The sequence below is a fragment of the Drechmeria coniospora genome, chromosome 01, assembly GCF_001625195.1.
Source record: "Drechmeria coniospora strain ARSEF 6962 chromosome 01, whole genome shotgun sequence".
Lineage (NCBI taxonomy): Eukaryota > Fungi > Ascomycota > Sordariomycetes > Hypocreales > Ophiocordycipitaceae > Drechmeria > Drechmeria coniospora.
In genome coordinates, this window is record NC_054389.1 from 8,518,839 (window position 1) to 8,541,779 (window position 22,941).

Consider the following 22,941-nt stretch of genomic DNA (forward strand, 5'->3'; position numbering starts at 1 on the left):
TGGCTGAGACTTATTGATGTGTGCTGATAATTCGAGACTGAAGCGCGCTTGAGATGGCGATACAGATGGACGAGCGGCGTTGGGGAGCCGCCAAGTCGTGAGGCAAAGTCGTCATCCGCCGAGGGTGGTCGGGGGTTTTCACTCTGAGGAGCTAGGCGGGTCTAACGGTTTACGGGTAGGGGCGAGCACTTGTCCCACGGGAAGGAGCGACCAACACAACGGCCTAACGGCAGGAGCGATATGGTCAACCGGCAGGAACGATATGGTCAAACGGCAAGAAGCATTACTTGTTCGGTGCAAGACGTGAACTACCCGGAGATGACTATACATACGACTGGCTTTCCGTGCTTCCTCGTGTTGGGAGCCATTTCACGAAAGCTTCACACGGCTCCGGACCGGTTACCCCCTCCCCCCCCCCCCCCCCCCTGCAGGATTGCGCGTGGGCAGGTCGGAATGCAGGATGAGAAAGAGGCAGGAGCAGCAGCCGCAAGAGGGACAGCGAACGGCTCCCGGAGACAAGCTCGAATTCCAGTGAGAAAAAAAGGCGACAGGGACGACGGAAAGGAGAGCAGGAGCCAACATCAAGCCAATCATACCTCATCTCACGCCGCACACGTATCCGGCAGCACGTCAGGACATCTTCAACATCCCAAGACGCGCCGTCTGCACACACCAACATAGGTTTCGTCATCGTCACCTTCTACAAAATTCTATAGCCAATCAAGCTCTCGGGGCTGTCTCAGAATCGTCATTCTCTCCAAGGTCCCCCCACATGTCGTTCCTGGTAGCCGGATGAAATTTCTTTGCCGGATGGTGTACGAAGTCCAGGACGGCGCTCATCTTCGCCGGAACCTGGGCGACGGACGCATGTGTGGAGAGAAGAATGTTTGCGCCGACTGTGTCAAATATCGACTCCGTGTCGCCAACGAAAAGAACTTTTGGCAAAGGCCGGAAACAGCGACGTGACGAATCAATACGACGTAACAGAAGCACAGAGGATGACCTGATATGTACGAAGAGCGATTACGAGTTGCCCTTTGACGGCAAGGCTGAGAAGGCAGCCCTTGTCTCATAAATGCATTTGCATTGATAAATGCGTTTGCATTCCATGCGGCACGTTAGCCACCTTTGTGGCACCGAGCAGGAGTTCTCGGCCCCGTCGAGAAAGGGACATTTGTTTGGCTGTCGACACGACTGCGGGGACGAACGAGGCCGAATCGTCGTCACTGCGGAAAGAGCCCAAGGGAGGGAGAGGGAGGGTACCTATGGTCACGGGCAAAACGGCGGGATCATGACTCGGGCCGCCGCCGACGGACGTTGAGCGAGCAGGGTCCTTCGGAATCAGGACACCTTCTGTTCGGCATGGATGGAATGGAACACAGGGGCAACGCCTCGTGGCGATTTTTTCTCTCCCATCATGACTACCGGCCGACATTGGCCTGACTCAACGGGCGGTTGTGACAAGGGCCCTATGACCCGCAGCATATTACTATTATCACACGGCTAGCAGCTGACCCTCGAGGCATCTTGGGTGGCAACCACAGCTTCACCACGTGGGGTCTAGACTCCGGATCTGAGCTCCGGCCTTCCGCGGCGGGAGTTGTACGCCGGGATCCACCTCGCCCATGACAGGCGAGGCGACGACTACCTCATGCGTCCAAGCCCGATCAGACGACTCTTGCTCAAAAGAGGCTTGGGGGACGGACGGCAAGGATGTGGAATGGTACCATGACCCTGTGTATCTATCTGCCAGGCCATCCCGGACTCGTCGGATAGCGCGGGAAGCACACGGGCAGAATATTCTCCGATCAGCCCGAACAATGGATGCAGTGTGCCGAAACGAAGGGTTGCTTGCGAAGAAACGGCCAAGGCAACCATTGGCAGCCTTTGAAATGAGACACTCGCTCCGACGGGATGGGTGGCCTTGCAAGGCTCGTGCCCCGTTTCCAGGTCTGGAGAATCACAAGCACAGGGGCTCGTTGCTTTACGAAGAAACTCACCCGCAACCTCGCACAAAACGTTTACGCTCTCTCCCACAAACGGTACGCTGCTACCGCGGGCAGGCGACCTGGAACATGGCCCCTTTGCGGTTGGTTGTTGTCATCATCGCCACGGCCAGCGGCGCAGCCCTCGCGTGTTGCGCATGCGGTCGATTGTCGATTCTATGTGGCAGATGTGCTCTCTTTGGTTGATGGATGAGGTATTAACGCTCGCCGTTGCTTGCTTCTGTCTCTTGGCTCCGAGTCGAAATGGGAATGAAACATACGCCGGCTGCATGGCGCATGCACCACAATATGGGGGGGTAGCAGTTGGGAACGAAAAAGCGACGAATGCCTCCTGCTCCTCCTCTCCCCCCCCCCCCCTTTCCCCGCCCCTTCCACCTCGGTAAACACATTGCGGTGGCCCTTCAATGTTGGATATTGATTGACGCAACATGACAAGAAACGAATCGTCCATTTTGCCTGCCGACCGATCATCAAAGGATATAGACCCAGCAACGGTGTAGCAGGCCACGGGACAAGCGGTGGCGGAAGGTGACGTTTGCGGAAAGGAACTGCGGAATAGGGATGTGGTATGAGTACGCCAAGATGCACACTGATGCCAGCAATGTGCTTTCCTTAAACTACCGCGAGTGCTAATACCGCGACTTGTACAAAGCACAAGCCGAGTATCGGACAGAGCGGCAGCTGTGTCGTGCGCACCAACATCTCTTGTAGCCACCACAGGTGCTACTCTGTTGGTACGTGCATACCTGTGCATGTGCTGTGCGACGAGTTGGCAGATAAGTACCTTTCCATCAGCCAGCCAGCCAGTCTTTGCCCCTTTCTCACCTCATGCTGGGCGGCATTTGCACAAGTATGAGATAAGAACAATAATTCTTGTACATATCCTCACCGTGTGGGTGGAAGTGTCCTTGCTTACAGGGACCCAACTAAGTACGTGAATTTTATTATTACTCGTTGCAGATGACTTGGGCCATATTCCGCCGCGGAGACATGTACTTCAGTATGTCGTACGGAGTATTGCTCCGTAATATGCAGTAATCACAAGTACTTCGAACTGGTACTATGATACTTGCACATGCCCTGTTGCTCCGTAGAGAGCGCACTCCGAAAATGTACAGTACGTACTGTACACCTGCAAGTACTTACATTTACTTAAGTACTTACGTGTGCTGTACTCCGTACGGAGTAAGTAGTAATTACACGTAACTGTTCCTAGGAGGACTCATACCTCATTACCCAGGCATTGGTGTGCTGTATCATTACGTACGCCGTACTCCGTACAGTACATGTACTTACCGTACAATACTCTTCGCCTTTAATCCTTATACTTACAGTATTGTACGGAGTACTTCTACAAGTATGTACTTTTAAGTACAACGTAGATACTTATTTGACGGAGCGCATCAATTACGAATACATGTATTCGTATAGTAATCTGTATATAAGAGTAAGTACTCATTACAATGCCCCCAAGTACATACAGTACATTGTACTTGCTCTAAGATACATACATGCACTTACTGTACGGGGTATACTGTACGGAGTGAATCGACGCTCCTGCCATCCCACAGTATTACTGTATTTGTGTAACTGCAGTACTTGTAATATACGGAGTACTTACTATGTACAGCACAGCCATGCCTACAAGTGGGGTAATACAACATGCATGGACGAAGTACATGTAATATACATGTACAAAGTACGGAGTAAGCCCAACGTACTTACTTACTGTACAGTACTCCGCCGTACTCTCCGTCCTTGTGTTAGTACTTAACTTCCATCGATTTCGACGGGTTACGGAGTACATATACTTACAACGTACAACTTCGGAAAGCAGCGCACAACTATAATGCTTGTACACGTACCGTAAGCACACTGTACTTTTGTATTACCCTCACCCTTGCTGTACTTATTTTACGGAATTGTACTCCGCACTTTCTATTATTACTTGCAGGTACAAATATGTACATGTGCACATGTACTTACTCCGTCTCTAACAACAAAAACCTCATCTCGCGCACGAATACGGAGTAAAACACCACACGTTCAGCTTTTAGTCTATTTGTGTTACTCCGTAGATGTATGGAGTATTTGAAGAAACAACCCGTGATAGGTGTCCCTAAGCACCTGTGCTGATGGCCCAATACTACGGGCTACTGTACATCAGTCCGTACGGGCAGGTACCAACGGACTTCGGAGGATCGGTATACCAGCGTAGTAGGCGTACTGTACTGTAAGTACTTGAAATTACTTACGGAACGGACTCCATATCACATATTATTACTGCAGTTGTAGTTGTAATTACCACGAACCATGCGGATATCCACAGCCATCTGCAAAAAAATGATCTCTCCCACTTGGTGTGGGAATTGTCTAATTTGCAGTCGTAAGTACTTAGTATTCTTAGATGTTGGCATTTGTAAAAATTCCTATTACTAACTTAACGTGCGGAGTGCTTATACGTGTACATTCTTAAGTACAGAACATGTACAACTGCACCCACGTGTACTCCGCACAGTACTTGTACTGTACTTACCGATACTTGGTATTACTTTGTTGCCTGTGCGGAGTATGTGCAGAGCACAGGTAGCACAAGTACATCTGTACTTGTACGTGCTGTACATGTACAGTATGTGGCAAAAAGTATTTGCTCACCCTTAGGTACCACCTTCCAAGTCTAATCAAATCTAATCATTGTCGTTAGTATTGTAACAATTCAATAGCTACATGCGCATCAAACGTAGCAACAACAATGCCTCAAAGCAGCCGTAACGATGCCTCGAGGCAAGGAATTATCGCAGCAATTGCGATTACGGATTTGCAAGCTACCTCTCGAAGGACGAGTCGATAGATTCGTTATCTTCGAAATTTAGAAGATGATTGATACAATGCCCCATTGCGTTGAGGCTATTATTGCTGCAGTAGAGGGGTGGTAGACGAAATATTTATTGTTATATTACTAACAAACTAGATTAGGTTTGACTGGACTTGGAATATGGTACTTAAACAGGAGCAAATACTTTTTGCCCCCCACTGTATTACTTGTACAGTACTCCGTATGTACTCCGTACGGAGTACTTACAGAATAGTTGCAGTAATTAGCTTAAGTACTTACTTTCCTAACCACTTGCACGTTGTACTTCAAGTGTACAGTATAATGTACTTGCTGTACTTAAGTGCACCGCTGTGCTCCGTAGGCGTTTATTGCACAACTACACTATTCATAATACATATAAAACTAATTAATTTACAGCATAGCACAGCACATCATTCATATAGCAAGTTGTAGAGAATCTTTACATGTACGTAACATATCAAGGACTCAACAATTGCACATGGTAGACGGACTATAAAGGATGGAACCTTCCTCATTTCCCCTTTTCGTGTGAGGACTTTTTGTGCTGCAATTGCAACCCTACTTACTGCAGGATTCCCTCCATCGCAGCAAGATACGCCGGACGGTGAACCAATCCGTCGAGAAGTTCTTCCTGTACTTCAGCGCACTGCAAGTACGTATGTAAGTACTACAAGCAAGTATGCTTACAGTACTCCCTCCGTACTCTGTACAGCCTCCGTTGATTCAGCACAGCCAGACGAACCGAGCTCTTCACCGCCATGCTCGCGACGGGTCCCGCGGGCCTTGTGGCGGCCCTGGCCCTCTCAGCCACAGTCGCGGCCGGATACAGTTCCGCCCATTGGGAGGCGAGATTCTCGACATTCGAGAAACGTTCTTCCAACGTCAGCCGAATAGGGAACATCGAGGCCTTCAATCTCTCCGTTCCCATCGATCACTACCACAACGACTCCCGCTACGAGCCGCATTCGCACGACTCCTTCAATCTGCGATACTGGCTCGACACCTCCAACTACAGGGATGGCGGCCCCGTCATCGTCCTCCACTCTGGCGGGAAGGCTTCTGAAGAGCGGTTGCCATATCTCCAGCATGGCATCGCCTCCATGCTGACCAAAGCCACTGGCGGTATCGGCCTCATCTTGGAGCAACGGTATGAAGGAACGAGCATGCCGTTCACGAAATTCACTGTTGAAAACCTCCGCTTTCTATCGACGGAGCAAATCATGGCCGACGCCGCCTACTTTGCCCAAAATGTCGTTTTCCCCGGCCTCGAGCATCGCAACCTCACAGCACCCAATACCCCTTGGATCATCTACGGCGGTTCTTACGGCGGCGCCATTGCAGCCTTTTCTCGGAAGGTGTATCCAGATGTATTCTGCGGCGCCATCGCGTCATCGTCCCCGACCGTGAGCATCGACGACTTGTGGCAGTTTTTTGAAGCCCCGCGCCTCTTTGCCCCAGGTGACTGCTCGCCGACCCAGCAGAAGATGGTAGATGTCATCGACAAGATGCTCTTCAGCAACGATAGCCAAAATGAACTTGGAATCAAGCAGCTCTTTGGTCTTGGCGACTTCATGAACGACGAGTTTGCGAGGTTTTTAATGTACCCGATCGGCAATCTCCAACTGAATAACTGGGACCCAGCTGTAACTTCTCGCGATTTCGACGAATACTGCACGCTCATCACCTCCGATACTCTTGTGTACAAGAATGCGGCTCTGCGTCCAGAGGTGGCCCGCGCTATTGCCCATGCAGGCTACGAGGGATTGCTGGCTGAGACGCTGACGACCCGGATGCTCAACTGGGTGGGCTACATCAGATCCGACGTCGATAATTACCCAAGTTTGAATAGAACGGAATCTTTGCGGACGTGGTTCTCAAATCGCTCTCGCAAGCCCGGTACGGATATGCAGAAAGATAAACGCATCGCTTGGAATTATCATAGATGCAGCGAGTAAGTCGTATCAACGCACTGGCGTTGCATCCCATGCTATCCACTTAACACCTCCACTAAACTGCCCCGTAGATTGGGCGACTTCTATAACGGAGCAAGCACTCCCAAAGACCGACTTCCCGTCGTCTCACGCGCCTATACATATGAATACGAGAGCATGCTTTGCCTCACTTGGTTCAACATCACGACTCGCCCTAACCTTGAAGGCTTCAATAAGTTTGGCGGTTATAACTTCAGCTTTCCCCGCGTCGCCATCATTAACGGTGCCCACGATCCCTGGCGCGTCGAGTCACCGCACGCCATTGGTCTGCCTGGTCGTCCGTCTACTACAGAGGAGCCGTTTATTCTCATCGAAGGCGCGACCCATCATTGGGACGAGAATGGACTCAAGGAGGAAGACAAAGGGAAGGTCGAGATACCACCGCAAATTGTAGACGTGCAAGCCAAGGAGGTTGAGTTTGTGAAGGCCTGGTTGGAAACTTGCTGATGAGGCATCTCGCAAGGCAGTGAAGGGGATTAAGTTCGCCGCAAGGCAGAGGCCGCAATGACAACATGCAAGGCCATGACATCTTCATTCCATCGACTCCGAAAGCAACGACACGGTGGGCTTGGGCGATTACGAAGACGTGCCAAGTCAAACTCGAGATACCAGAATTGGCAGAATATCGTATCATGCTATCAGAAATACAGCAATCATCTCGGGAATTTCTTTGGTGAAAACGCTCAAGCGCCAGACCGATGTTTAGATATTTTTGACAGTCGTATTTTAGCATGGTGAGTAATCCGTATCAAACGACGATGACCGTTGTTTTGAATGAGTCAATATCCATAACCCCTCGTTAAATGCATCCAATATTCGGTATTGATCTCATGGGACGCCAAGGTACGATGCTGCTGCTAACAATGCTGGTACGAGTCGTCTGTCATGACCCCGGTGCCACGCATTATATCAAGGTTTTTCGTCCCGCGTATCGATTTCTTAACCAGATATGACGTTTCTGCATACCACATCAAGGCAAGTCAGATTCGGTTGCTTGCCTCTTGAGCTGAGACAGAAAGTGCTTAGGCTGCGTGACAAGGGGGGTCATACATTCTTACGGGAAATACCGGCACATGCAACATGAGTTCTTCCTCGCTTGACAGTGACGTACCATTCAATGATATTTTCTTTCCAATTTTGCAGATTCCACCAATTTCATGTCAAGCCAGGAATAAAAATGCCCGGACAAACGCAGATATTCACGTCGATCCCGGATCAGCTCATCGAACTGGTCAGCGACCGGCTGCCGACATCCATCACGCTTCTCCGCAGACTGCAGTTTGCCGTCCGTGAAAATGGCGCAACAGCCAACACTCGCATCATCGTCGCCTCCGACACGGGCAATCTTGGTGATGGAACATTGAAGCCAAGAATCTTCACAGCTGTGCACGCCGATCTCTCTCCAAGAGCGCCGATCAGCCTGTTCATGTACTCAACACTCGAGGACAAGAGCCGAGAGATGATAGCTGGCGACCGGGAGGAGCACGAAGCTCAGGTGTCCGAAGTTGTGAATGCGCTCATCCGGCTGCGAAGCCAGTTCGATCCAGAGGGCAACTATCCCACCAGCGTGCTTCTCGGGAGCGTCCATGAGGACGTCGGGGCCATTCTCATCAAGCTCGGAAGGGTCTTGCCTCAACACTTGTACGAGAAATGGCTCTTTCGGGTGCAAGACATTCCCCCAACCGACCTTCAGCTGCCCAGGGGCATGCATTGGGGTTCTGCCACTGCCGCGGACTGCAAGCTCGCCGTTTCTCGCTCAAACATTCCGCGGACTGCGTACGAGACGACACCCTTCGAAACCATGCGGGAAAGCTAACTCGGTGCCCCACAGCGAAGCCCTTGGTCGACTGCCTAGTCTTGTCATAAAACTAGAAGATCAGACTCCCATAGCATGGGCATTCATAGGTATCATCTACCACCTACCTACGTGTCGCTGGACTCATTGACCGTGCTTCGCAGGTACGGATGGATCCTTGGTCAGTGTCCATTGTGAAGTGAGCAGGCCCTGGTTCCCCGAGAAGTGGGAATCATCGGTAACTAACTCGGGGTTAGGACAGCCATCGTAGAACGGGCTTGGCCAAGAAGGTCTCGGCGAAGCTGTTGCGAGACAATGCACGAGACCTGGCACCGGATGGTTGGGCGGCGGCAGACGTGGGCGCCGATAACGTTGCTAGTCGTGCCATGTGCAGGAGCCTGGGTGGCAAACCGAGTTGGCGTATCTCATGGTACAAACACCAGCATCCATTGACGGTTGAAGCGGTGCTAATGGATCTATTTAGGCCCATGATGGATCTCCAGCCCCGAGCAAGTCAATGCTAGCATCCACATGGCCCTTATGACGGAAAGACAAAGTACATTGGGGAATAATCATGAAGCAAATATTGAAAGCATAACATGATAAGCATCAGTCACTGTACCGCTCTCGGGCATCGTCGCTCCGGTGTTTGAGACTCTTTTACTGTGCGTCGAGATTCTCGGAGTAATCCAGCGAAGGTTGAGTCCCGAGTGTTCAAAGCTTCCGGTGTGCATTCATTTCACGATCATCAAAACTGACCGGGAAATTGCCCTTGATACCTCCAAACTAGGGACTTCTGTTACAGCGCCGCTTGACAAGGGACACAGGTGGTGTAGCGCAGCAACGTGTGGAAGTGTTCACGGGGGTTTGGGCGAGGATGAGATTAGGTGAACTGTTGTTCAATCATACGAATGTCGCATCCACTATTCCCAACCATGGCGCCATTCCGTCGGCACTATCATAACCATACCTGAAATATCCTGCCATTAGCTTTGCGAATGCTTTTGGTCTCAATGATTACTAAACTTGATTATGAATGGTACATTTCTATGGCAATTTTCGTTGCAGACATGATGGGTCTAGTCTGTGCGAGACTCTCTACAGCGTCTCTTTCAGTTCATGCAGTTTTCAGGAAAGGTATCACTTGCAATATCGACAATGGACAATTTCATGGTGCTCAGGCACATGCACCTGACATCAAACTTTCTCAAGAGACTAATAGACGATCAATGTCACCAACAAAGCAAATGCTGCAACGACGAGGCGTTGCCCCTCATGGCGGAGGCCGTGACGACGACCTTTGATGTTCTCTCCAGTAGTTACTCATATCGAGTCGTCGGGCCAAAACTGGGGGCGCAGGGGTTGCAACCCGCTGCATCAGGCCAGTTTCAAAGTCCCACCGCGAGAACAAAAAGGACGCTGCTGCTAGAAGATCAGTCTCCATGCCCCATACCTGTGAGCCAAGAATCATAAATTACCCCTGGCGGCTGGCATTGCAGTTCAACACTTGCGACACTACCACATTGCCGCTGGATCATGTATACCACCATTATGACACTCTGTATTCTTCCATAATTTCGCATGCTGGGCAAGACTATCCCAAGGCCAAACACCGAAATGGGGGTTTCGAAGTGTTGCTGCGGCAGCGTGCGTCTTCCACGCGAGGTAGGATGACAAGACGGCCGAGTTATTAATAATACCCGTCCTCGAGCGATAATCCCTCTCCGATCGCTGAGCTTCGCTTGTACATGTGCGTGTATTTCATTGCACAAATCTTCCGCCGATTCTGACACAAGAATAAGCAATTGTGGTGGGTAACAGCCGTCATCGCTGGCCCCGCAAAGCAACCTTTGATTGCTCGCATACTATATATACGCATGTATACAAGCATGAAAATCAAAGCAGGAAAGCTTACTGTAGTTCATGAACAATCAAACTTCGTAATTATCCAGAGTTTCTGGGGCCGACAGGGGGAGGAAGTGTGGGCACCACCTGGTACGGTGAGCTCTAGTGCCCGATCAGGTAATATTGTCGGGGTCGTATTTTTAGTAGCGGGGCCGTACCGGCTTCCTCGCCGAGCGGTCCGGCTGGAGACCTAATATTAGCAGTTGGGATTGTTTACAAATTAGGCTTGCCCTTCACTTAGCGGTGAACCTGCGCGTTTTTGTTTCGGAATCGATTCTAGATTTCCGGTGGTCATACAAGCGCTGTGCTGCATTTTTGCGAGCGCCAGGGAAGGCGTACAACATTTTGTTGTTCCGAAAGCAGTAGCTCCTCTATGAAGCGGCCACACCAGACGAAGCCACGGCCGAAGTCTGAAGAAGAAGAAGAAGAAGATTCTGGCTTCCTTCGAGAGACAAGCCGACAACGCATTCCGTCATGGCCGGGGCCGCTGTCGGTAGAGGGAGGATGGGGGGTTGCGCTCGTGGCATTCAACAAGTGCAGCGCGGCATGTAACAGAAATGGGTGCACCTCGTAGCCTTGCTGGTCTTGATATCGTACTTGTGCGCAGAAACCTGTACGCCTGCTATAAATACAACCTGCGATGCTTGCGTTGCGTGCCTAGTTCTCGAAGAGGTCGTCCAGGTAAGCCCGGCAACTCTCCACATCCTCGCCCACATGTCCAATGTACATGTCTGGACGCACAACGACGGCAAAGGAATCACCCTCTCGGGCCCACTCGGCCGTGAACGTCTTGAATTCCAAGTCTTGCACGACCGATTCCGAAACTGCTGCATTCTCGGGTCGGATCCGATACGGCACGGCGACATCCCCGTGGCCGAGGTGTACCTTTTCGTGCTTGCCAATAAGTAGCACCAGAAACTTGCCATACGTCGTCTCTTGGTACAGCCAGGTCGTGCCGTCTCTGCCCTCGGCCCTGAGCAAAAGATCCGGGCACCGGCGGCCCGCCTTCCAGATTCCGTGCTCAGACTTGTGCACCAGGGGAGAGTCAAACTCGTCATACGCGACACCCATGCCTAGGTACCAGGTCGATCCACACCGTCAGCTTATCAATATCCCGAAGTGGCAACACTGCGGCGGGACCATCGGAATCCTTCCGAAAGGCGGCCAGGGGACCGTGCAATGGACGTCCGGATTCGGCGTCTCGGCATGCCTGCACATACCTGTAATGTACCCCGCATTCTTCTCAATCGTGCCGACATACTGTTTGGCGGTGTGAACCGTGTCACGGACCAGCGCGGCCGCAACGTCGATCACTCCTTGGGCCGTCCTCCGTCGTTCCAGGTCATAGCTGCCCAGCAACCTGTCCGCTGCCGCTGGTGTGAGGCTCGACTTCTTAACCACCAATGCCAGGCGCCAGGCGAGATGGAACGCGTCGGCGATGCCCGTGTTCAGCCCCTGTCCGCCGTTGACGGAGTGGACATGAGCTGCGTCGCCACCAAGGAGGATGCGACCAGCCCCATTCTTGGACACGAACGATGAGGCAATTCGCTCCTTGACTGTGATGCCGAGTGAGCATGGCAGTGGGATCATTGCGCTGTCGTGGGCTACACACCATCAAACGTGCTGTACCACTCCGTCTTCTTGAAATTTACCTGGTGCGGCGCCATGTGCTGCTTGATCGACTCCTCCGCCCGAGCCTGCGTGACCTCGCCGTCGAGGAGGACGTAGAACCGGCACAGGCCACGCTCGCGGGGAATCCACGACACGCGCGACTGGCCGTTGAGCTGAAAGGTGATGATCTCGGGGCAAATCGGAAAGTCGGTGTCGATGAAGGTGTCTAGCACCGCCCAAAGCATTTCCGGCTTCGTGCCCGTAAAGGTTGCGCCTGTAGCCTTACGAACAAACGACCGAGCTCCATCGGCGCCGACGGCATACTTGCTGCGAACCGTACGGCCGGTGTTGGTCGAGACCTCGACAAAACTGTGGCACTCGGAAATGGACACGACCTGCTCGCCGTAGTGCACCGCGTCTCCCAGTCTCTCGCTCATCATTTTCTCAACGACTGGTTGACCGATCATGAGGAAGTTCTTATGCAGGCAGTGGTCGAGGCCAACCCACCAGTCGTTTTGTCGCGACTTGAAAACGCCATCACCAAAGGTCGAACTCGCTGGTGCCGTCAGCGGATGATGTCTGCACCCCTTCTGCTTATCCACATACTATTGCACTTGAGGCCCTGAGGTAGCAGGTCGTCCAGGAGCTTGGCAGCTTCAAAGTACTGTTGCGTGCGGGCGTTGAGGGCATCTGCGCGTCCAAATTCGAGGCTCCGAGGCTTGCCGTCGATGACGCAAACCGAAACGCCCAACCTATGCAGCAAAAGTCCAGTAAACAATCCAGTTGGCCCACCTAATGACGAGGGAAGCGCAAACCCATCAGCTCACATCACAGAAGTATCATCTCGGCGCCGAGGAGGTAGCGTACCGCCGACTATGGTCACATCGACTTCTTGTAAGTCGCCAGCTCTTCCAACGGCCATCTTTGCTCAACGGATCTGCCTATCTTGGTCAGATGTTGGGCGGCGAAGGAGAGAAAGAAAGGTTGGTGTGCTTGTCTCAATCAATGGCTTTGGGGGGATTCAAAGGTTGAAAAAGAAAGTAGTATTGGCAGCAGATGTATAGTATTTGCCGTCGGGAAATGGAGGGGACGCTGGGGGTTGGAGTCGCCCTTTCAAGGGGTATGAAACACACGAACCCCGGGTCGGAAACTCGCAACACATCACGGCCAGTGTTGCCGCAGCCAAGTACGACGCTTGCAGGGGTCTTCTCTGCCGTTCAAATGCCATCTTACCAATCTGGGTTTGCTAAAACCGGTGATCCCACGGCCTGCGGAAGCTTGGGGATTCCAGGGACCTGACGTGACAATGCAGCCTCTGGGTGGGCCAGCCCCAGCGTTCGTCCTTGGCGATGGCATTGAACTCTCGGCATCTCATGATCTTTCGTTACAGGACTGCGTTTCAAGAGTCAAGTAGCTTTCTGCGATGATTCAGCAGCAGGCCTGCGCTCGCGTTGGCCTTTCATCGCGTGTTCCTCGCGTCATTCAGGGGACCGTAATCGGCCCATTCGTCTGCGAAAGATGCCGCAGTGGCCAGTCCTGCCTCACCTACGATGAGTAATGGCAAGGGAAACAAAGGATATGACGGTGGATGGTGTTGGCGACTTCATCCAGATGGATGTGGTCTCGTGCCTCGGCTCACGTCATTTTGGATGCGACTCTGGGACAGCCAAGTTCAAACCGTCCGATCTCCCCTCCCGCCTCTCTGGGTCTTCAGGTCCGAGACTAAGCGATCGCGGATGCCCTCTGGCTTGTTGTAGGCGCGGCGTGTCGACCCTTGGCCCTCTCTGGAGACAGCTTCCATTCACGGTGACAGAATTCCACACCGTCCTATCCTGGCGGAATTGCTGCCATGTATTCTCGGTTCCACGCTTTCGCTGACACGTGCATCATGCACACCGGCAGGTTTGCCATTCGGCCTCGATCCCCGTTCAGGCAAGTCATCAGCGAGTGGCCAATGCCGCCATCGCAAGCCTCAAGGTGCGAGAATTTGAAGACGTGAAAGCGAGCAACCGTCTCGTCCCTTGACTCAGCAAGAGCCAGTAAAGAGGAGCTGTCGCAACCAAGTCAGGTCAGACTTGAAACCCTATCATAAATACATCCATGTTGTGCGTGAGTGAGCTCTGTCATCAAACCTGCCGCTGGATGCTTCTCCCCGAATGTTTTCACTTTGTACGCGGTAGCCGGCAGGACCCCGTTTGCTGGGAATTCAGCTCCATGGTCGCGTTTCATGTTGAACAACGATCCGACTCGGACGAGGCTCTCCCTTCAGTCTCATCGCGAAGATATCCTGCTTAGTGCTTTTTGCACCCAACAGGGCTCCTCGCTGTTGTCGATCTCCGTCGCGTGCGCTGGCGACAAGCAGCGCAGGACATGACTTGATCGCAAACAAGAGGCAGGGTGGTGAATCCCTCCGACTGAACCATCCCCTGCCACTTCGTCAGTCGTCACAAAGCCGTACGTAAGCAGTTGACCGGAAAGGTCGTCCTCTCCTTGCCTCGAAGGTTGGGCCAAGCAATCGTTCCCACCACTAGCGGTGGACTCATCCCACCGCGGCGCCGTCACCGGCCGGTCATGGTGCATGCAAGCTGATAAGAGGTGGATGGATTGAGATGAAAGTGGGATAGCGATGGCGATGCCCCTCCCTCATCACCGACCATCCACCACCCGTCAGGCCAATACCCGGCGAGGCCAGGCAGGGACTCTGCGATGCGCCAAGCTCGGCTGTGGACTGTGCTGTGAATCCCGCGCGGCAGATGGGACTCTGGTATGCTCGATAGCCTGGCCTCGACGTAATGACACCGTCAGCCGAAATCAACATAATAAGGGCCGTCCCAAATCGTGCATACCACCTTGAACCCCGACTTCCTGATCGGCACTAAAGCACCAGCACTTATACGTCACCTACTTCTTGCTTTTCTCTCCTCTGAAAGACGGCCAAGATTCACGCTCCTCGTCGGCCTTCTGCGTCGCCGCTGTTCTCTTCCTTGCTCCCCTCACATCGGCCTCATTTTTGTTTCTGTATTCTTCCCCTCTCCCTCATCGGTGAGCCGTGCAGACATCACCAGCATGGCGCCCGTAGCGGTTGAGGTCATGCGTGACCCCGCAACACTATTGGGCCCGCCCGCCTACAAGACGGATGGCGATGACCTCGATCTCTTTGCACTCTCCAGCGGACTTCCCGCCCTCGTGGACACCAAAGCGCTCGACACGGCATCCAAGATACTTCACATAATCGACCGGTATCGCATGAAAAAGACGGCTGGTGCGCCGGTCAAGGCCGACGAGGGAGCGCTCCGGTTCCTCGCCGTCATTTACGGCCATGTGCGAGCCGGACGGGCCGTCCCCATGTGCCTGCCGGCGTTCCCTTTCAAATCGCCCAACTCGTCGACCAAGGTTCTCGGAAAGCTGCCGGACAGAGCGGAGGAATTGGCCCTGGCCCATCTCAACGGCCTTTGCCTGGCCATTTCCGACGTGTACGCGCCCGGCGCAAAACTCACCATCATCTCCGATGGTCTGGTATATAACGGTACATTCCCCTTTGGCCAGTGGTCGAGTGAGAGGAGCTGCTGCTAAACTGAACCGTGTAGATCTTCTCGGCGTTCCCGACAAGGATGTCTGGAACTATGGCGAGACTCTTCGAGCGTTGGCGGCCGAGAGGGGCTTCGCCTGCATCGAGTTCTCCCGGCTCAGGGATCTCGTGTCCATTCCGCTCCCGGAGCAGCTCGATGAAATGACATACGTCGCCAACGCATCCAACTTCCGCCGCGCCCTTCTCAACACCTTCAGCCGGCCCGATTGGGAGTGGAAGGTGATGAGCCAAGTGGAGGATGTCTGCCTGACGTACCGCGGTTACATCAAGTTCCTCGAGACCGATCTCCAAGACGTGTACCCGATCAATGACGAGCGCACCAAGTCGAGGTATAAGCGTGGCATCGAGTACATCGCCAAGGAGATGATGGCGCGAGGCGACGCTTTCGCCAGTGCGGTCCGCCAAAAGTACAAGGATCACGTCCGTCTCTCGATCCACCCTTCGACTGGCGCCCAGAAGCTATCCATCAGTCCCCTTCCGACCGAGACCATGTACACGACACCGTGGCACTGCACCATCGGCTACAAGCTCGACGGCAACGTCATCTCCGGCATGCGAGCCGATTTCGACAACGACGAGAGCATGGAGCTCGTGCACGAGAATGGTAGGCCGAGCTTCTTCCGCGAAAAGTCGCCACTCTGGTCGTGGGGAGAGGACAAGGGTGGCATCAGCTGCGAGCCCATCTACCCGAACGGGTGGATTTTGAAACCGGCCAAAGGCGCCAACACGATGAAGATTGACGACATTGATGCGACGAAGGTTCGGGCGCTGTCGGAGATCGCATCTCCAATCATCTTGAGAGGCTTCTTCAACAAGCCGAACGAAGCCGCATTTACGAAAAAGTCGAGCGAGTTTGGCGAGCCTCTGCCGTGGAAGTTTGGGCTGCTGCTCAAGGTCAAAGACCATGGAGGCGACACGCAGGGGTTGAACAACGTGCTTTCGCGAGAGTGGATGCCCTTCCACTTCGACGGACTGTTCAAGACGGAGAAGAAGACGAACGAGAGAGGCGACGATGTTCTCGTCTCCACCCCTCCGCGGTACGTGAAGAACGTTTGACGCTGCGCTCGTCACACATGCTGACTGGCTGGTCGCAGATTCCAATTTTTCTGCGGCGCAACGGCATCTCCCCGAGACACAGGGTTTACGCTCTTCTCGTCGTCGACGCAAATCTTCAAGCATCTGGCGGCCGAGTACTCGGTCGAAAGCCTGGGTAGGATGACTTGGTCGGTTGAGACGTCGTCCTTCGACTCGACAGTGCTCAAGGACATCCCATTAATCGAGGCGCATCCGACGACAGGCAAACCGTGTCTGCGTTATCACGAGCCATGGCCGCAGAGCAAGACGCAGTTTGATGCGACCCATGTCAGGATCGACGGCTGCGACGATATGGAGAGCGCTGCCATCTGCGAGGCCATTGACTCTGCGCTGCACGACCGCCGCGTCGCATACTACCATGTCTGGGAGAAGGGCGATCTCGCCGTCAGCGACAATATTCTGATGATGCACACCCGCAGCGACTTCAATTCTGGCAGTGACCGCGAGCTGTGGCGAATCCACTTTGATTAGCTACAGCCCATGGTCCATCCAAGTGTGAGGCTTTGTACGCACGCAGGTGGTGGGACAGACGACAGACGAGCTGGCTCTGGTTTTGTCGGTAGTGGAATCCTCGCCGTCATTGAGGCATTATGTTTTGAGGTTCATAGCATTGAGCGACAAGAATGATCACACTTTTTTTTTTCATCGAATTCGCCACGTTGGCACTTGGAGTACGGACGGAAGGTGCGGTGCATGTATTTTCATCTGGCAGGAGCGCAAAGGCAAGGTTTGAAGAAGGTGCAAGCCAGACTTGCTTAAGTCACAGGGCCACCAAGCCGTTAGCTGCCTAAAAATCCGTCCAACTAATTATCCTCAAACCATGTCAACGCATTCAACATACAATTACAGTTCAATTCCCCTCCGCCAACACAATGGCCGTACTATCCATTATTCCCTCTCATGTCACGTCGCAGTAGTACTACTCCTCACATACGATCGTCTGACTACTGAAGCGATGCCCCAGTCGCCCACCCACCGCTGAACCGGCAATGCCACGCAACATGCATTAATGACGCACACAACCCGACTCCCGCCATGTCGACATTCAGCGGCCTTGTGGCCGAATTTCCCGATATTCGAAGTCAGTCATGCAACTCTACCTTGAACTATTATCCCACTAACCTGTCAGTTGACTTCTTCCGTCATCATCCCGACGTACCCCCTCCATTGGCATGTTTCCTAAGCCACGTTCACAGCGATCATCTCTCTGGCCTGGAGAGCCTCCGGTCCCCCTTGTATGTTGATGGCTGCCTACAGTCGAGTACCCATACCAGTTGAGTACCCATACTAAATATGCCAGCGTCTACTGTTCTGCTGCAACACGAGAAATTCTGTTGCGACTCGAGAGGTACCCCTGTCGGATTAACTATGCGCAAGGCATCCTCGAAACCAGGCAACAGACGTACAAGCATCTTGCTAAGGTCATGGTGCGTCTGTCTCATAATTATGTCGACAACTTTGCCACGCTTATTCATTTCTAGAAACCATTGCCCCTGGAAACACCTACCGTCATTGAGTTGCGGCCCGGCCATAGCATCCAGGCCACCCTATTCGATGCCAACCATTGCCCAGGAGCCGTCATGTTCTGTAAGCACCGCGGGCGGAATCCAATTTATTCTTCTAACGTCTTTCAGTAATTGAAGGTGACGGCAAGGCAATTCTATACACGGGAGATGTTCGATCTGAGCCCTGGTTCGTGAATGCTCTTGCACGGAATCCAATTTTGATCGAGTACACCAGCCGGCTCAAGACCCTGGACAAAATTTACCTGGACACCTCGTTCACCGATGATGTTTCCTTCCAAACTAAATCAGAGGGAATTGCAGAGTTGCTACGCAAAATTTTACGGTACCCCGATGACACCATATTCTACATGCAGGCTTGGACATACGGTTACGAGGATGTCTGGCTCGCCCTCTCCCGCGCACTGAAATCTCCCGTTCGTCACGCCTCCCGTGCCATATCTCCGACAGGGGCAAACTAACTACTTCAGATACACGTTGATGAATATAAATTGAGAGTGTACGGTGCCCTGAGAACACGGATGGCGGGACAACCGTTGACCGAGCTCCACCTCTGTACTGGCGCAGCCGCACTGACAGGGCACATGTGCGGAAACACGCCTCTTCCGGGCTGTCTGACCTCAGATGTCGACGTTCGGTTGCACAGCTGCGAGAAGGGAAATATGTGCTCTGCAGCAAAACATCCAGCCGTGGTCAGAATACAGCCGATCGTTGCTCATCTGCCAAATGGCACAAACCTTGTCGAAGCTGGAGTTGGGGGAGGCGGCGAAGACCTCGAACGAGAGGCAGAGCTGGTTAGCCAAGAACTTCTCGCATTGCTAGAACTGTACGCAACCATTCCCTTTGTTGAAGAAACTAGCTCTAACTTTAATAGAATTACTGCATCTAATGATGTTCCTGAGGCATATAGAAAAGAAGTCTTCAATGTTCTGAAAGTTGCATTGTCAAGTGGTCGGACTTTGTCTCTCAACCTCGACATCTCAAAACTTGAGGACCACTACTCATCGGGCCTCCCAACCGTCCTTCAAGCGCTGTCTGATCTGATACCTGAGAATTCTCAGTGTATTAAATCTGAATGCGAGGCAGCACACGATCTTCCCAGGGTCATCCAGTTTCCGTATTCTCGTCATTCGTCCTACCCAGAGCTTTGTCACCTGATCCAGGTCTTAAGACCTATGGACATTTGGCCGTGTACAGTTGATGCAAAGCGATGGGCGGCTGAAGGGATCTCAATCAAGACCCTCTTTGGACAGCATTGCGCCGGACAAATCTTTCAGCACGACGTGGAACTGGGTGCACTCTCGACAGCCTGCACCATTCCAGCAGTGGACCCTCAACATCCAGAATCTCAGCATGTGGACTCTGCCTCCGAACTGGAGTCATTACTTGCACCGGGACTGATTATGGCGGACACACATTCTGTCCAGTTAGTTCAGCTACCTGCTCAGCTTCCCGGGAGCACGTCAAATGAACACGAACCCGTTTCTCCGCCCCTGAAACGCAAACGCATCAACCTGGCGGAAGGAGAGGGTCTCGAAGAGACCACTCCAGATGATTCACAGCAAACACAATCGTCCTGGGCTTCGGAAATATCCACGCGGCATTATTTGACTCGTCGGGATGCATACCTCCTGACACTGGATAATGTTGATGACAATGACGATTGGAAACCTATCGCACTGCTCTCTACGGACGGTCACCATAATGTAGCAGAAACTGAACTGTAGTGCACCGTGCATCTATTTGGTGCCTGGAACGGCCTTGACTGAGTTCATCATGGCTGGAGATTTGCCGCAGGCGTCAAGGGCAACATCGTTATCCTGGGTTGGACTTTGACTTGGCCAGGTTCGTCCCAGGGATGACGCTACGTCAGTGGACCATTTCCACTATGACCATCACAAGTCTGAAGTAAAGGTTCACGCAGAACCAAAGGGAAGCTAGAAAATTAAGACTGGTTCTCAGCAATCATGTACTTGTGCTGAGTTCAAGGTGATGCACACATTTCTGCGTCCTGCATCCTCTTTGCTACCTCGTAAAATCTACTGGGCATGAGTAAGTCTTACAAGCCCAAGCCAAGGTTCTCGCCTCCCAGAAAGATGCCTCCCGCGGTCAAGTTCTCTCTCTCCTTCAAGAGCGCGCCGACGTCGACCCTCCCACCAGTGATGTACCGCTCGCTAACGCCCAAGTTGACCCTCCTCCCGAGCTCTTCCCGAAGCTGAGCCTTAAGAGCGCCCATCTCCGCTTTGGTAAGGCTTCTAGCCTCCTTCTCCTTGCGTTTACGGCCACCGCCGCGGCCACCGTAGGTTCCGTTGCCCGAGGCAACCTCGTCCAGTTCGTCGTCGTCCATCTCGACGCCGAGCTCCTCGGCCGCATTGCGCAGCCACTTTTCATCGCTGTGTCCCTTTTCCTTGGCGAGGATCACATCGGCGATGCGTTTGGACAAATCGACGCGGGGCTTCAGGCGTGAAGCGATCCTGCGGTCGAGCGGCAGCATTTGTATGACGTGTTTCCTGCCGTCTTGACGACTCTGGCCGCGCTGGCTGCGCTTCTCGTGTACCTTGGAGACGAGACGACGGGTGGGGATAACTTCTTCGGGTGAGCAGAGCATAACGCTGACGCCGTTTCGGTCTCCACGTGCGGTTCGTCCCGAACGGTGGATGTATGTGTCGGCAGACCGAGGCACATGGTAGTGAATGACCTGGTCGACTTCTTTAATGTCGAGCCCACGGGCGGCGACGTCGGTGGCGACGAGGATGGAACTGCGCACCGCGGCAAAACGCTCCAGGGAGCGCAGCCGGGCCTTTTGCGCCATCTGCGAATGCAGGGGGTGGACGGCGAGCTGAAGGTTTTGCAACAGAGGCGTGAGCCGACGGACGGCCGAGATGGAGTTTGTGAAGACGAGGGTACGACGGTTGGGGTTCAGGACGAGGACGGTGTAGAGGAAGAGGTCCTGCAGAAACAAGCAAGTCAGTTATTCATTTCTCGCCGTAGACAAGGTTTCGTGCCTGTACCTTTTCCATTGCGCCGCACTCAATGAGTCCTTCGCGCAGACCGGTCGCCATCTGGCTCACGGGGTTGACGTCGATGAACTTGGGCTCACGCCGAAACTTGAGGCACTTCATGAGGTATGCCATCTTGTCCAGGTCGGTGCCGCTTCCGCTTCCGGCAGCAGACGACTTGTTCCTGCCCGCCAGCTTGGTCTGCAGGTCCTTGTCGAAGGTGGCAGAAAAGACGAGAGTCTGTCGCGGGGGCAGCTCCTCGTCCGGGTCTTCTTGGTCGGCCTCGGGATCGCGTCGATCGAGGGCGCCGATGATGTTTTCGGCTTCCTTGAATTGACCGACTTTAAAGAGACGATCAGCCTCATCGACAACGAGGAACTTGATGTTGGTGAAGGAGTCTTGCAGGGCCAAATCGCCGTCCATGACCTCCCAGAGCCGGCCGGGAGTGGCGATGACGATGTCTGCCTTTTCCAACTGCCTCTGCTGCTTGTGGATGCTGAGGCCGCCAGTGACGACGCAGACGAAAGGCGCTTCGGGCAGTCCTTCGCAGAGCGCCTTGAGGTGGTCCCCCAGCTGCTTCGCCAGTTCTCTCGTCGGGCTGAGGACCACGGCTAGGGGATGTTTCTTGGCTCCTTCAACTTCGTCAACGACATCGTCCTTGCCATCCTTCCACTCGAGCCATTTCTCCACAATTGGGATGCCAAAGGCCAGCGTCTTGCCCGAACCGGTCTGCGCCTTGCCAATGACGTCCTCGCCGCCGATGATCTCCGGCACAGCACGCTCCTGGATTGCTGTGGGCGTCGCAAAGCCGAGCTTCGCAATCGCATCGAGCATGGGGGAAGAAACTTTCAGCGTCATCCATGCTTTCACGTCGACGTCGACATCGCCATCGCCAACCTCTTCCTCATCAAGCGCACCAAATGCGTTCTCGTTCTTGTTTGCCTTTTGGCCGTGGCCTCGCGTTTCGGACTTGGATGGTATCTTCTCGTCTGCATTCGTATTCGCCTCTGGAGCCTCTTCTTTTCGCTGGTTTCGTTGTTGCTTCTTCTGCTGCTTGTCTTGCTTGGTCTTGGGCTGCTTCGCGGTATCGCCAACGTTTTCGGCGGGCTGCTCGCCTGCTTCGCCACCGTGAGCATTGGCACCATTGCGAGGACGGGCCTCTTGGTTCACCGCAGCGCCGTCACTAAACCCTTCGAAAGACTCCTCGCCATCCTCGGACTGGTTGGCTTCGCTTTTCGCTTGCTCATCGCTCGCTTCCGCTTCGTTGGCCGACTTCGTCACAACAAATTGGACATTGCTCCCGTGCTTGACGACGTCGACACCCTTGATGACCTCGAGGCCGCCAAAGTCTTCGCCGACAGACTCCCATGCTAGTGAAGCCGCATCGACGACACGGACCGCAGCCTGCTTGCCGCTGGGCTTCTTGCTGCTGCCTTTCGCCGTGACGAGATTGGACGACGAGTTCTTGTTGCGTTTCGGTGCAGGCCCCGAGGTCGCTGGGAGCTTACGCTTCTTTGAGGGAGGGGCCATTGGGGTTGAAATCATCTGCCTCACTTCGGGATAGCCCGTC

General features: G+C 53.4%; 6 protein-coding genes across 6 annotated transcripts; 4 read left to right on the forward strand and 2 right to left on the reverse strand.

The window, feature by feature from the left end:
• Window positions 1–5,621: 5,621 nt before the first annotated feature.
• DCS_02247 (extracelular serine carboxypeptidase) lies at window positions 5,622–7,301 on the forward strand (the record flags this gene model as incomplete). The annotated part of the gene is made up of 2 exons (XM_040799575.1): window positions 5,622–6,814; window positions 6,887–7,301. The coding sequence occupies 2 exons, from the start codon at window positions 5,622–5,624 to the stop codon at window positions 7,299–7,301; spliced, it is 1,608 nt and encodes a 535-aa protein (XP_040660458.1).
• A 730-nt stretch (window positions 7,302–8,031) lies between these two features.
• On the forward strand, window positions 8,032–8,670 carry DCS_02248 (uncharacterized protein; the record flags this gene model as incomplete). Its single annotated transcript, XM_040799576.1, has 1 exon — window positions 8,032–8,670. The coding sequence occupies one exon, from the start codon at window positions 8,032–8,034 to the stop codon at window positions 8,668–8,670; it is 639 nt and encodes a 212-aa protein (XP_040660459.1).
• Window positions 8,671–11,211: 2,541 nt separating this feature from the next.
• DCS_02249 (FAD binding domain containing protein) lies at window positions 11,212–13,087 on the reverse strand (the record flags this gene model as incomplete). Its single annotated transcript, XM_040799577.1, has 5 exons — window positions 11,212–11,627; window positions 11,775–12,110; window positions 12,167–12,721; window positions 12,772–12,917; window positions 12,993–13,087. The coding sequence occupies 5 exons, from the start codon at window positions 13,085–13,087 to the stop codon at window positions 11,212–11,214; spliced, it is 1,548 nt and encodes a 515-aa protein (XP_040660460.1).
• Window positions 13,088–15,231: 2,144 nt separating this feature from the next.
• On the forward strand, window positions 15,232–17,320 carry DCS_02250 (pyoverdine/dityrosine biosynthesis protein; the record flags this gene model as incomplete). The annotated part of the gene is made up of 3 exons (XM_040799578.1): window positions 15,232–15,691; window positions 15,753–16,791; window positions 16,849–17,320. The coding sequence occupies 3 exons, from the start codon at window positions 15,232–15,234 to the stop codon at window positions 17,318–17,320; spliced, it is 1,971 nt and encodes a 656-aa protein (XP_040660461.1).
• Window positions 17,321–17,884: 564 nt separating this feature from the next.
• Window positions 17,885–20,099, forward strand: DCS_02251 (artemis protein; the record flags this gene model as incomplete). Its single annotated transcript, XM_040799579.1, has 6 exons — window positions 17,885–17,930; window positions 17,979–18,084; window positions 18,150–18,276; window positions 18,331–18,436; window positions 18,484–18,788; window positions 18,843–20,099. The coding sequence occupies 6 exons, from the start codon at window positions 17,885–17,887 to the stop codon at window positions 20,097–20,099; spliced, it is 1,947 nt and encodes a 648-aa protein (XP_040660462.1).
• Window positions 20,100–20,431: 332 nt separating this feature from the next.
• Window positions 20,432–22,901, reverse strand: DCS_02252 (uncharacterized protein; the record flags this gene model as incomplete). The annotated part of the gene is made up of 2 exons (XM_040799580.1): window positions 20,432–21,322; window positions 21,384–22,901. The coding sequence occupies 2 exons, from the start codon at window positions 22,899–22,901 to the stop codon at window positions 20,432–20,434; spliced, it is 2,409 nt and encodes an 802-aa protein (XP_040660463.1).
• Between the last annotated feature and the right edge of the window lie 40 nt (window positions 22,902–22,941).